The 15,001-nt window shown below is 41.8% G+C and overlaps 1 protein-coding gene across 1 annotated transcript in view; it reads right to left on the bottom strand.

Annotated features, from left to right (window-relative positions):
• Positions 1–130: 130 nt before the first annotated feature.
• LOC111965226 (calsyntenin-3) overlaps positions 131–15,001 on the bottom strand; it is a 37,200-nt gene continuing 22,329 nt past the window's right edge. Inside the window, 11 exon segments of the mRNA XM_023989280.2 lie at positions 131–2,106; positions 2,249–2,433; positions 2,758–2,893; positions 3,136–3,281; positions 3,922–4,069; positions 4,071–4,084; positions 7,062–7,288; positions 9,429–9,577; positions 9,991–10,139; positions 10,253–10,312; positions 14,717–14,876. Coding sequence (XP_023845048.2) covers positions 1,957–2,106; positions 2,249–2,433; positions 2,758–2,893; positions 3,136–3,281; positions 3,922–4,069; positions 4,071–4,084; positions 7,062–7,288; positions 9,429–9,577; positions 9,991–10,139; positions 10,253–10,312; positions 14,717–14,876 — 1,524 coding nt within the window. The 3' untranslated portion in view covers positions 131–1,956.

Below are 15,001 nucleotides of genomic sequence, written 5' to 3'. Positions count from 1 at the left end.
ATTCCTGATATATGTAGGCTTTTACCAAGGAATTTATSTATTCTCTCAAACCATCCAAAAAGTGCTCAGAAGATGGTGAGTGAAATATTTTCAAATGGATTATTTACTTAAAAAAAAAAAACAGGCAGCATTTAGACGTCAGAGTGTTTTATTATGAACTTTGAAATGTTTTCAGACAGTTATCAATAATCGTCTTAATCCATGTTATCATTGTATCAATAATTACAGTTAATGTCCCAATAGTAACCATAGTAATAATATAAGTAATTCATGAAATTTGTATTCCATTTTTAATATTACACTGAAAAACAGGCTTTATTTACTGACAGGTTTATCACTGCACATTGAAACACAGACAGACAGCAATAAACACAAAGGGAGGAAGTGAGGGAGGGTGAAGGAGGGATGGAGGGAGGAGGTACATTCAATAGACCAAAGAGATGGTGGGGACCGGTGTGAAAAGAAAAAGATGAGGGGGAGAGAGGAGATAAGGAAGAGAGAACGATTTGAGAATATTCTAAAGGAGGTGTGAAAGAAGGAAGGAGTGAGAGCGAGAGGGGTGACATAGTAGGTATTTATCACAATGTCCCCTCCATTTACTGTGATTCAGATATGAACAAGATTTTAAATTACAACAATTCAACACACGAATGAATACACTCATCAAGCCAGGAATCATCATCCTTATTACTACTACTATTATTATTACTCTGTATGCTGATGGTGTAACCTTTAAAAATATACAACAGCTGGTCAAATGATAAAACATTGTAATTGGTAATAAATAATATGTATATGCAGCTCCCTCTTTAAGAGTACAGACAGAGAGCAAGCATTGACTGCAATAATAATAACAATAATTGTATGTACAGAAAATGTAATACAATCAAAACTGCCCAAGCTGAGCTGACATTCTGGATACAGCGGGTGTTGTGTGTGTCGTTGTTATAGTGAGGTTGTTACGAGAGCGGTGGGTGGTGAAAGTGCAATGGGCTGGGGTCGCTCAGTCGAGTCACTGGGGTTGTGGTAAGGGTCAGAGGTTACTCTATGCCCGTATCGGCAGCCTGTTTGGTTGTCTTGCAAAAACATACAATGAAAGGGATCTACCAACCAATACAATTTAACATTTAAAAGTATACCCTGACAAAAGGAAAGTCCTGAAAATTTACACTTTTGCATGTACAATTTATTTGATCTAATTTAGCACATCACATACAGCATGTGAAGCACATAGTATATAGTATGTAAAAGTCTGTTAGAACCCTATAATTGTATGTTTTTCTATATTAGGGTTACTATAAATGTGGATCTGATCTGGAGTCAGATCTGGTGGGGAGGGGGTTCGTGTTTTTGGAAGTTGAGGAATGTATAGAGAGAGAAAGAGCGAGAGAGAGAGAGATTGTGCAGCAAAAAGACGACTAGATTAAATCTAGAGGTGTGTGGGATAGCGTCAGGATCAGGGTTTGTGTCTATATGTGAAGGGCCTACACAAGGCTTTGTGTGAATCGATTGCTTCAATATTCATTTTGTGTGGTGGGCAAAGGTGTCTGAAGTGTGATATAGAGATAATAAAACATATACAATCTTAACTTTACAACTAAGTTATGTAGCCTCGGTCCGGCCTGTGTCACACAGACTTCCCGGACAATGTCAATTCCCTGTGAGTTAGGAATTAGTGCACCACATACAATTTTTGTAGGTTGTTTTGGTCAGGCGGTTAGAGTATACTGTATATATTGTGCCGTAAAGAACATTTACGTGGTGAAACATTCAATGCACTGTTATTGGCTATGATGTTGTGATGTTGCGGTAATACAGTGTTTGTTGCTGTACGTTTACATTCCATAGACTAGAGGTGTCAGCAGTTTTCGACATTTAAACGCGTTGAGGTGAGTGGCGAGCCGTTTTGTGGTTTCCATAGAAATGGGTGCGTCCAGAGAGAGAAAGACGATTGGCTTAGTAGCGACGGGGGTTGCCGTCTCTGCCCTCTTTCTTGATGATGATTCGCTGGTCGTCGTTGGCGTCATCGGGTGACTCCACTACTTCCTCGTCCTCCTCCCCCTCACCTTCAGTGTCAGCTGAGATGCCCATACGAGACTCATAGGACTGAGAGAGACAGAGGAAGAGAAAGAAGTGATCAAATAATCATTAAAATCGTCTCTACTCTTACACCAAACTCAAAACTTCCACACTGAAATGAATAAATAAAAATATATTCTATTCCGCAAAAACACAGTTAGATCTTTACCTCCATGGGGTTGACGATTATGGTGAGGGCAGAGTCATCCCATTGGCCGCTGTCCTCCTTAGACCCTCCCCTGGCGCCCTCGCCACGACGGTGGATGGAGCGGATTCGAAACACTCCCAGGATCACCATGACAACCAGGAAGCCCACRCACACCATGATGATGACTGTGGCTGCTCCTGGCACCACTGTCAGAGGAAAATAAGAGTTTTATATGAACATTTCAGCCACCATCCTGTCATTAATGTCAGTGACACTGACATCTTGTGGTGAAAATTAACCTGAGATTTTTTGTATTTTGAATCTCTATTTTGAGAGTGGATAGGGGATTTCCCAATAGAAACAAAAGGGGATGGTATAGAGATACCTTCTTCTATCTGTTTTTATGTGTCTGGATTTAACATTGAGCAAAACACACGTACTCAGGAATATAGAGCATAGTTCTCCTGTAAAAGGTAAATCAAGCGAAAAAGGTCAACATTAATACTGAGGTAAATAAAGTGTGTATAAACCTGAGTTGCGGTGGGTGTTAGGCAGGGTGTGTCCGCTCAGCTCCCCAGAGTGATGAGACGGGTGAAGGAACTGCTGCTGGGAGGCCAGGAGGTGAGACGGGTGGTACAGACTGTCCAGGGAGTGCAGGAAGTTCACCTGAGAGCAAGAATGGATGAATATTTGGATGGACAGAGTGAGTAAAAGAGAAATAAAAAAGAAAAAGAAGCCTCATCACAGAACCTCTGCCTAACTGAGCTAATGTGGTGCTCTCTCTCTACCCACTAAATGCTAGTTTAAAAACACTTAGCTAGTGCCCTGGTATTGTACACCCCTTTGAAGCTTATTTGCTAACCCATTTTGGGTTAATTACAGCCTCCATTGTCAGTTAGATTAGTTACCTCCAGTGTGAGCTCGTTGCTGGTGTATCTGCCATTCATCTCGGAGCAGGACAGACGGAACCGCCTCTCAAAGCGGGCCGAGCCTTTAGCCAGCCGGTAACGGACGGACCGAAGGACATCCTCATACACTGAGATGGACTCAGCTCCTAACAGAGAGAGAGAGAGAGAGAGAGAGAGAGATGATGAGAGGTAGAGAGTAGGAAGTTTAGGGGCAGTTCAACACTGAGGAAACAGTAAGACGAAAAGATAATGCTACAGTTTGTGAACGTGATACAGAGGTGCGACGCAATATGCAACATAGCCTTATGTGTAATTTCAAAATCCCAACTAATTGCACCATGCTGAATGTCACTGTGGTCAGTAAATGAAGCGCTTCAGCACACAGACTATCCCTCTGGTGCAGTTTTTCTAAACCTTTCTTCGTTTTCCTTTGGAAATAAAGACCCACTCCAGCCTCACTAGCACGTAATTTATCAAAAGGTGCATTTCAGTAGCTGGTGCAGGGTTCCTTATTACATGGCACAAGTGAGGGGATGAGCCTTTCCGTTTTTGTCCTCTATTGCTCCTATATAGCTCACGCAAGCAAGGGGGAGGCTGATGACATCAGAGCGCACCCAACAGACCAACTCCTTGAATTTCGCAACTCTGCCTACATTTTTGTTGTTGTTGCTCAAAACATATATTTTTTAGTATTTATACTTGGAATATCGTTTTTCAACGAAAACAGTTTAAACATAGCTGAAGTGGGTCTTTAAAATAAAAGCAAATAGGGGAAATGAGCGGTACCTGTGATGGCGATGTAAGCAGTGGTGTTGATTATCTCCARACCCCTCTCTCTCAGGGCATCCATGTCCACCAGGAGCTCCTCCCTCTCTGGGTTTAGCTCCTCCCCCAGGGGCTGGACCTCACAGCCGTCCAGAGTGTGGGCCACGGCAATCTGACATCAGAGCTGGGGGTCCAGGGGTAAGAGAGATGAATGGAGGAGAGAATGAGGTGAGAGAGGGAGAACAAAGATGGAAGGTGGAAAGGCAGAGTACAAAGCAGAGAAAAAAGGAAGGGAGAGCGACAGAAAGCAGACAGTTAAAAGGAACAATTTTGTGGAGACAGAATAAAGTACAGTTGAAGTCAGAAGTTTAGCCAAATAAACTGAGTTTTTAAATGTTTCACAATTCCTGACATTTAATCAGAGTACAAATTCCCTCTTAGGTAAGTTAGGATCACCACTTTATTTTAAGAAGGTGAAATGGCAGAGTATAGTAGAGAGAATGATTTATTTCGGCTTTATTTTCTTTAATCACATTCCCAGTGGGTCAGAAGTTTACATAGACTCAATTAGTATTTGGTAGCATTGCCTTTAAATTGCTTAACTTGGGTCAAATGTTTCAGGTAGTCTTCCACAAGCTTCCCACAATAAGTTGGGTGAATTTTGGCCCATTCCTCCTGACAGATCTGGTGTAACTGAGTCAGGTTTGTGGGCCTCCTTGATCGCACACGCTTTTTCAGTTCTGCCCACAATTTTTTATAGGATTGAGGTCAGGGCTTTGTGATGGCCACTCCAATACCTTGACTTTGTTGTCCTTAAGCCATTTTGCCACAACTTTGGAAGTATGCTTCCATTGTCTATTTGGAAGACCCATTTGTGACCAAGCTTTAACTTCCTGACTGATGTCTTGAGACGTTGCTTCAATATATCCACAAAATGTTCCTTCAACATGCCATCTATTTTGTGAAGTGCACCAGTCTCTCCTGCGCAAAGCACACCCACAACATGATGCTGCCACCCCGTGCTTCACAGTTGGGATGGTGTTTCTTCGGCTTGCAAGCCTCCCCTTTTTCCTCCAAACATAACGATGGTCATTATGGCCAAACAGTTCTATTTTTGTTTCAGACAGAGGACATTTCTCTCCAAAAAGTACAATCTTTGTCCCCATGTGTAGTTGCAAACCGTAGTCTGGCTTTTTTGGAGCAGTGGCTTCTTCCTTGCTGAGTGGCTTTCCAGGTTATGGATATAGATACTTTTGTACCTGTTTCCTCCAGCATCTTCACAAGGTCCTTTGCTGTTGTTCTGGGATTGATTTGCACTTTTCGCACCAAAGTACGTTCATCTCTAGGAGAGAGAACGCGTCTCCTTCCTGGGAGCGGTATGACGGCTGCATGGTTCCATTGTGTTTATACTTGCGTACTATTGTTTGTACAAGATGAACGTGGTACCTTGAGGCATTTGGAAATTGCTCCCAAGGATGAACCAGACTTGTGGAGGTCTACCATTTTTTTTCTGAGGTCTTGGCTAATTTCCCCATGATGTCAAGCAAAGAGGCACAGAGTTTGAAGGTAGGCCTTGAAATACATCCACAGGTACACCTCCATTGACTCAATTATGTCAATGAGCCTTCAGAAGCTTCTAAAGCCAAGACATCATTTTCTGGAAATTTCCAAGCTGTTTAAAGGCAACAGTCATCTTAGTGTATGTAAACTTCTGACCCACTGGAATTGTGATAGTGAATTATAATTGAAATAATCTGTCTGTAAACAATTGTGGGAAAACGTACTTGTGTCATGCACAAAGTAGATTTCCTAACCGACTTGCCAAAACTATAGTTTGTTAACAAGAAATTTGTGGAGTGGTTGAAAAACGAGTTTTAATGACTCCAACCTAAGTGTGTGAACTTCCGACTTAACTGTACATAATAGATTAGGTAGTGAGCCACAGATAAAGCATTGGCAGAGACTATTTTCTCTGTTGCTACACAGCTTATCAACTATGTCCTGACCTGAACAGACCCCATGCAGGAAGAAAGAGGTTCTTGTACATAACCATCATCATAACAGATACACTCATAATGGATGACAAACATAACCATCATCATCCTCATAACGGATGACAAACACAGATGTGGTGTGCTTCCTCTCCAATATACAGCCATTGCACACATACATAGGATTCTCACTTGGAGATGCACAAGGCACATCTAATAATAGTACTGGGTTTGTGTGGTCCTAATTAGTATTCAAGCACACAATCATTGGGGAAAGTTGATGGGTGGACGGGGGTTGGGTCAGTGACGAATATATGTAGATGGATGTGCACGATTCAATGGGGCTGAAGTCCGTGAGGGGTTGTGATTCTGGATGGCCAGATAACCAACAATGACAAGAAACTGCCTTGTGTGGAATCGTAAGTGACTCTTGTTCTTGATGTCTTGTTTTGAGGTGTTTTGAGTGATTTCATGTCAATGCTAATATGGCAAAAATCTGCTAGCTAGCTAGCTAACCAACAACCTCTAACGACGTATTTGAGAGACAACAAGTGCTCATTGGGCAAATGTATTCAATAAACACTGGAGACGGAATATAGTTTACATGTTGTCAACAATCTAAATCAACCCAGTCTGCACGTGCGTCAGTTTTGCTGCTAAACAAACAACCCAACTATATGACTGGGAACATAGTTTCTCAGGGTTAGAAAACATGCACCCCAATTCAAAATCTGATTTAGAAGAAAGACAGATCTTACTTCACATTCTTTGTCCGCAGACATATAATTAAGTAGCACTGCTAGTAAGTGGAAATGGAGGCAGGTGTAAGAAAAATAAGTGATTTATAAGTTTGCGATCCAGGCCTCAGCCCTGAATGACTATTAAAAACAGGCTGAGATCAGGGGTGGAATCTAAGTAAAATATGCACAGTTTGATTGATGATTTAATGTGTTCCGACGCATTGATCACAAAGACCAGACAATGGTCCATATGTAATCAGTCGTGCTCACATAATTATTTTTAGAAGCATCAATCCGTGTACAGTAGGTTTCCTTCCTACATAAAATGCTGGCAAAATGCTCTCAAAATTATTAGATTGATGTGATTGGAATGCACTAGTCTCTACCCCCGCATTGTCGTATTCGTGGAAGGGCTCTTTTTCTGGCTCACCTCCTCCTTCCATGCCCTGAGCGGCTGTGTTAACAGCATGAGACAGGGAGCACACAATCCTCAGCTCTGGGAAGAGGGGTACACCACGGGGGCCCTCGAATTCAGGCGCGGGGCGGGCCAGATGGGGGCCGACCCCAGACAGGGAGATCTGAGGGGCGTCAGGCTGAAGGACCACCAGGTAGCCCTCCAACTGCCTGAGCGTAAGACAACTCTCCTCATTGAAACACCTAGAGGGAAGAGAGGAGAGAGAAAGAGAGAGAATGGGGGGGGTCAAATAGGGCACCAGTTATTTCCCTATAAGTAAACAGTTTTAGGACTTGATGATTAGGCAAATCAGGTGTGTTAATGTTGGTCTAGGACAAAAGCCTGCACACCCTGTGGATTTCCAGGATTGAAAAACCCTTGACTATAATGATATTGTTTGTATTGTCTGATACTAATTGTGCCACTTTTCAGAAGCACTTTGAAATTGTGTTATTATTTGGCGATTCGGCACTTGATTTATGATTCAAGTGGTGCTCTGAGTTGTTTAGTGTGTGAGTGTTGGAACTATCTATCTCTCGTAATACTGTCTCTCTCTCTCTTTCAGTGAGCAGCTGCTATATCTGACTCTCCACAAGGGCCTGCTGTTCAGCCATCTGGAAGAACTGCTGACCTGAAATTAGTCTTATCTTTAAAAACTATTAAAAAACATGCCCTCCAACTACTAACTGATAAATCAGACTGAAGAACACACTGGAAAAGCAAATAACCTCCTGACCTGGAATCAGACTAATCTTAAAAACACAAACAAAGAAACAGATCTCAAAACAAGCGTAAAAACATATCACTGTTGTACCTTAAATCCGACTAATCTAAAAACATAACAATAAGCGCAGCCATTTAAAAAAATAAACTCTACAGGGTTAGATAATGAGGACTTCCTGTTGTTGCATCACTTCCTGCGATGGGTCAGATACTAAAGTACATAGATAGGTAGGACCAACATGCACTTCAAAGTACATAAATATTTAAATCAACAAAGTGGATAAAAAAGGCCCGTGTAGGCCTATGCGGTGCATTAACCCAAAAATAGAACACATTTTTCTGGTCATCCATGAACTTAATACAATGTGCGATACACTGTGTCATAAAAAAATATACTGTTTCAAGATTATACGCTTCAACCGTGCTTCCTCTTACCCAAGGCTAGATTACCTAGTTGAGCAAAAGCCGGGACTCATATCAGCTGCAAATCAAGCTCCACTCCTTGCACAGGGATGCTATCATTCAACATAACAGTATATCCTTGTGCTCTGATACAWTTGCAGAGTAAAAGTTTCACATGCACACACATGCACTCATTTCAGCTTTTATTTATAACCTGAGGGGGAAGAGGCACTGTCGCATCTTCTTCACGAATGTGTACGGACCATTTTAAGTCCTTAGTGACTTGGACACACAGGAATTTGAAGCTCTCGACCTGCTCCACTGCAGTCCTGTCGATGTGGAAGGGTCCACAATCAGCTCCTTGGTCTTACTGACGTTGAGGGAGAGGTTGTTGTCCCGGCACCACAATGCTAGGCCACTGACCTCCTCCCTGTAGGCTTTCTCATCGTAGTCGGTGCTCAGGCCTACCACCGTTATGTTGTTAGCAAACTTGATAATGGTGTTTGAGTTGTGCATGGCCAMACRGTCGTGGGTGAAGAGGGAGTACAGGAGGGGACTAAGCACGCACCCCTGAGGGGCCCCTGTGTTGAGGGTCAGTGTGGCGGAGGTGATGTTGCCTACCCTCACCACCTGGGGTCGGGCCCGTCAGGAAGTCCAGGATCCAGTTGCAGAAGGAGGCGTTCAGTCCCAGGGTCCTAAGATTGGTTTTGAGCTTGGAGGGGAAAATGGTGTTGAATGCTGAGCTGTAGTCAATGAGCAGCATTCCCACATAGGCATTCCTCTTAGGTGGGTCAGAGCAGTGTGGATTGAAAATGAGATCGGATCTGTTGGGGCGGTATGCAAATTGGAGTGTCTGGGATGATGTTCATGTGTGCCATAACCAGCCTTTCAAAGCCCTTCACGATGACAGATGTGAGTGCTACAGGGTGGTAGACATTGTGGCATGAAGCTTCAGAGTTTCTTGGGAACAGGAATGATGGTGATCAGCTTAAAACATGTGGGGATTAGAGACTGGGACAAGGAGGTTGAAAATGACAGTGAATATGCCTGTMATTTGTTCTGCGCCTGGACTGAGAACACGCTGTGGAACTGTCCAGCCCCGCGGCCTTACGAGTGTTGACCTGATTAAAGACCTTACTCACGTCGGCCTCGGAGAGCGAGATCACTTAGTCCTCTCTGTGTGTGTTGGTGTGTGTGTGTGTACATGTAAGCGTGTACCTGAGGGAGGTGGTCAGTTTGAGTGGCCTGACTCCAGGGGTGGCGAAGCGGAGAGAGTTCCTGTAGGTGACCTGTTGCACGGCCCTGTTGAAGCTCTCAATGTCATCACCCTCCAGAACCAGCACAGACTGACTGGGGTTCACATGCACCTAAAAAGGTCAAAGTTCAAGAGTTCATGCTCCGAGGTCGCACACCCCTCATAGTCACACACATAGTTAATTCTGGCTATGTATTCTCTTTATATATATATATATTTCATCGGTACCACCATTTTGGGACTTCAGTTTTGATTGACAGTATGTTGCATGTGCACAGATATATATTATGCACTAGACTCCAAATATGATGCAGTAGACTCCATATCCATCAGGGGGAAATTAACCCTTTTGTACACAACAATCTGAGTACGACATATAGCAGAGGTTAACAAAACGTTGGGTGCCCTGACCTATCAAACCCTGTAGATGAAGGGGGAAAAAATGCTGGTCGTCAAAGCCCACTCTAAGCGTTAGCCAAGTGAGGCAGTGACCAATAGGACTCCTCTACAGTAGGGTGAGGTTACCTTCATGCCTGAGCCCAAGGTCTCCAGGTCCCCAAAGTCCAGYCCCTCCCTGCAGGCGTACAGACACTCCACCACACTGTGGGGCTCCACACTCCCTGGACGCACCGTCACCCCTGACAGCAGGCCACGGTAACCACCCACATACTTCCCTAAGAACCAGAAACAAAATGAACACAGTCAACACAGACAAAAAGATGAACACCCACACACATATATGCGCTTGCACGGACACACACACACTTGTAAAAACAAATTAAGTCACCTGTGTCTTTCCCCTCAGGGATGGTGTTGTTAAGGATGTCCTTCTGTTTATCTTCTGTCTCTGTGGGGAGAAGGGTAAAGGCAGTTGTTTTTATATAAAATAATTTATGGGTAACAATTAGACATAGATTTCCATTAAAATGGGGATTTTTTTTTTTTTTAAACAATAATTTTGCTAGGACTGTCTGGGAGTGTGTCACGGCCGTTGAAAGAACTGGACAAAAGTGCAGCGTGGTAARCGTACATAATCTTTTATTATTTATGATGAAGACAAAAACAATAAACAATATCAAACAACCGTGAAGCTTAAGGCTAAGTGCCACAAACAAAGTTAACTTCCCACAAAGACAGGTGGGRAAAAGGACTACCTAAGTATGGTTCTCAATCAGAGACAACGATAGACAGCTGTCCCTGATTGAGAACCCTACCCGGCCAAAACATAGAAATACAAATAATAGAACATAGAATACCCACCCCAACTCACACCCTGACCAAACCAAAATAGAGACATAAAAAGGATCTCTAAGGTCAGGGCGTGACAGAGTGGTCTAATGGGGAGGGGAAAACTGAAAACCAGCTGTTGGCAGAGAGTTTGGAACTCTTTATTATTGGTCTATTAACCAATTTACCCCATGCAAACCTTCTGATTAGAAAGGTCCTGTGTACGATTGTATTTTCAACCAGCAACTATCAGGAAATAAACACAGATAAAAAAAAAAAAAACCGTTTTACAATGTTAGTTTCATCAGCTGTTGCAAAATATTATTTATACAACAGGTGGGTCCATCCTGAATGCTGATTGGTTTAAACCGCATTTCCAGCCGGTGTCTATTCCAAAACTTACACGGCTAAATCTGATGTTTAAAATGCCTATTACTCTTCCATCTGACTGCGCAATCCACTGTTCCATCAGCCCAGCCAAGCAATTATAAACTTGATCTCCACTTAAAAAGCATCTAGACATGATCAACATTTATTTTAAGATAACATTTAGTTTTCAACAGCGGAGATTTGTAAAACCTTGCTACCTGTCTCTCCGACATTTGCAACATTGTTTCAATATTCAAATTCGTTCTCCAGCTGTCCCTAGTAATGAACGTGTTGGGAGCTGGATGAGGACATACAGGCAGGCAGCTTTTCTCAGCCAGTCAAAATCATGAATTCAGCATGCAAATTTTTATGATAGTATAACAAAGAAATGTCAATTGAAAAAAAGTACAAGTGAAGTGTAGCTAGTTTGGCAGGCTTCGCGCTTCAGTTTGAAGTCGATCGTGTTAGCTTGGTCTGTTGGCGAGCTCCTCTAACAACAGTGTCCTGACGAGTGAGCACATTTTCTGTGCCAGGTGAAATCGCGCCTCATTAGCTAATTTCTATGGATGTATGTAAATAAATGCCACTAGAAAAAAGCTTAAACAAATGCAAATGCGGCTACTTTGCTGTTRTTCTGGCTGCACTTTTTGACGTGACTGTAAGTKAGCCGTAGTTGGCTAGCTAGCAAGCAAGGGATAAGAACGTTTAGAACAAACGTCCATAGATACAGAACAAAAAGACAATGACTGGGTCGCGTCTCTAGCAACCGAACCGATAGAACGAACGACCAGCTGGCTTGGGTAGCAATCCTAGATTTKTGTCGGGACTATATATTGTGGAAGGATGAAATAGTATGAATATTTAATAAAAATATGTCAATCATTATTTKAATATGTTGGTAACCCGTTGTATAAAAGTGATAATGCCCCCGAAGCCGGTGTTTGGAGGATATATAACACCTGTGCCAATATATCCTCCAAACACAGTCTTCTCGGGTATTATCACTTAAATAAAGCACAGAAAAAAATTATTTTGACTGCACTGGGCCTTTAAAGACAGAGAAGGGGTAGAGGATGACAGAAAGAAGTGAGAAAGACAGGTGTGAGAGGAGAAATAAAAGGATAGTAAAAGCAAGAGAGGAGTGGAAAAAGAGAATGAGAGAGAAGAGTGAAAAAACAGAATAAGAAGGAAGATAGAAAATAAACGTGCAAATCTGACAAAGGTGTGTCATACCCTCATTATCTCCCAGCAGCTGACTGCCACACAGGCAGTAGCCATGAATGTGTGTGTGACTATTTCCAGTGCTAATTGGCAGACAATGTGTCCCATTTTAGCTATTAGCACTGGTGTAACTGGCAGGCTAACCGTCTGGCCTGCCTGTTGTTCTGTTAGCCTAAATAATTGATAAGTCAGTGATATTAATAGAGTATGGAGAGGCAGTCAGAGCATCTCACACAAATATAATTAGGTGAATGAGGAGGGAAATGCCATGCTTTTCTGTGTCAGATGACATGTGTGTATGTGTATGTACAATGCCTTGCAAAAGTATTCAGACCCCTTGGATTTTGTCACATTTAATTGTGCTACAAAGTGAGATTAAAATGAATTGTAATTTTTCGTCTACAATCTACACAAAATAACCTAATGCGAAAGTGGAAGAAATGTATTTAATTTTTTTTAGATATATATTTTTTTATTTAACTAAAATATAGTTGTTGCATAAGTATTCAGCCCCTTAGCCTAATTAGTTAAGGAGTACAATGTGGCTTAACAAATCACATAATACGTTACATGGACTGTGAAATAWTAGGGTTCGACATGATTCTTGAATGACTAACTCTTCCTCTGTCCCACATACATACATACAGTTGAAGTCAGAAGTTCACATACACCTTAGCCAAATATATTTAAACTCCGCTTTTTAATTCTTACAAATTGTCTGAGGCCTTGTTATTTCTTTGATTTCTCCATGATGTCAAAGCAAAGAGCACTGAGGTTTGAAGGAGGCCTTGAAAACATCCACAGTACCACCTCCAATGACTCAAATGATGTCAATTAGCCTATAGAAGCTCTAAAGCTATACGACATTTTCTGAATTTTCAAGCTGTTTAAAGCACAGTCAACTATGTATGTAAACTTCTGACCCACTGGAATTGTGATACAGTGAATAATAAGTGAAAATAATCTATGTCTGTAAACAATTGGGGAAAACTTACTTGTTCATGCACCAAAGTAGATGTCCTAACCGACTTGCAAAACTATAGTTTGTATAACAAGAAATTTGTGAGTCGGTTGAAAATGACTTTAATGACTCCAACCTAAGTATGTAGAAGTTCCGACTTCTAACGTAACAATCTATGGTCCTCAGCCAAGTATCTGACTTTCAAACACAATTTCAACTACAAAAACCAGGAGCGATTTCAAAAAGCTCAAAGAATGCAGCTGATTGTATCAAACATTGATAACTCTTTAAGCATGGTCAAGTTAATAATTATGCTATGGTTTATACACTGATTATACCAAACATTAGGAACTCAAGGAGCTGAATACTTAAGCAACAACTATATATTTAAAATATTTGAATTTTTCTTCCAATTTAACATTACAATATTTTGTGTAGACTTTTGAGGCTTTTGAAAGCTTGATAATTACAAACATTTGAATTCCACTTTGTAGCACAATAAAATTTGAAGAAATCCAAGGGGCCTGAATAAGGCACTGTATGTGTGTGTGTGTGTACACGTGTGTGTGTGTTTTGTGCGTTGCTTTCATTGGTGTATTGGAACATTTGGTTCTATGAACTGTTTCATTAGCAGAAGAACGTGAACTGTGACAACTCCAAGATCTATTTTTGGGGCAGGCGTTGCTCTTTTGTAATCTTGTAACCTATTCAAGAAATGTATTGCCAAAGCAATATATTCCATTGTCTATTGTGGTATATTAATGTGATCTTTTCCAAGCCATGTTCTCATCAACTACCACTCATTAGCAACACTTTACATAGCCACCATTCCAGGGTATCTATATTTTTATGTAATTAAAAGTGACATTTCTAATTTATTCTTGTTAACTAGCTTGTTATAGAAAAATAGGTTATTAGTTATCCAACTGGTAATTACACTAGTACAGGACCTCTGCAATGTAAAGTGTGACCCACTTTGGCATCCTTCATTTGCTGACAGGTGTTCTATGCAGTAAAGTTGAACCATTCTATGTAGTGTAAGGTTTAACCACAGAGTTTCTAAACCCAGAGGTGTAACACCGCGACACTTCCGGTAACTCTTGCGAAACAGACCAGGCCGGGGTTTGTGAAGTCAATGAGAGAAGTAAAAAAARTATTCCTTAGTTGTTCATTTTCTCGAAATCTAAAGACAACCTAGATTCGAGCCAATATCTTAAGTAGATGAACATCTTATTACTCCAACCTTGTTAAAGTGACAAACTGAAACTTTAGAATTTTTGAGAAAAACAACTTCATATCGAAGGAGTGCCTTTCATTTGCGCAGTTCGGCGCCAGACGACTGTTAGACACCATAACGCATTTCTACGCATGAGCTTAGCTAGCCAACGTCGCCATGACATCGCCTACAAGTGTGATTGGGGATTTCTATTGGAGAAGCAGTTTCAGCCTGTCTTTGGTTTAACCAATCGTTACCCCAGCAGGCGCCAATGACCAGTCGCTGTCGTGGGGCAGGGTTGGGTATGGCTCCGTTGTCGTGGATGAGGGCGGGGTCGAAGGTGACTCCATCCACRTACAGTGTCACAGAGGGGAACTGGACACTGAGGGASAGGTGATGCCACTCGCTGTCACACACCTAGAGAGGAAAGAAGGACATGGAGACACGATAGGTCAGAGGTCAAGAAACAGCTGAACACTTGGATTGTGTACAGCAGACAACAGGAGAACAAAGAAAAATCTACTCGGTGCTACATGAACTTA

Source organism: Salvelinus sp. IW2-2015, linkage group LG6.1 (genome assembly GCF_002910315.2).
Source record: "Salvelinus sp. IW2-2015 linkage group LG6.1, ASM291031v2, whole genome shotgun sequence".
NCBI classification, from domain to species: Eukaryota; Metazoa; Chordata; class Actinopteri; order Salmoniformes; family Salmonidae; genus Salvelinus; species Salvelinus sp. IW2-2015.
The sequence above is the reverse complement of the archived record's forward strand: the minus strand, read 5'-3'. Positions and strand labels throughout refer to the sequence as shown.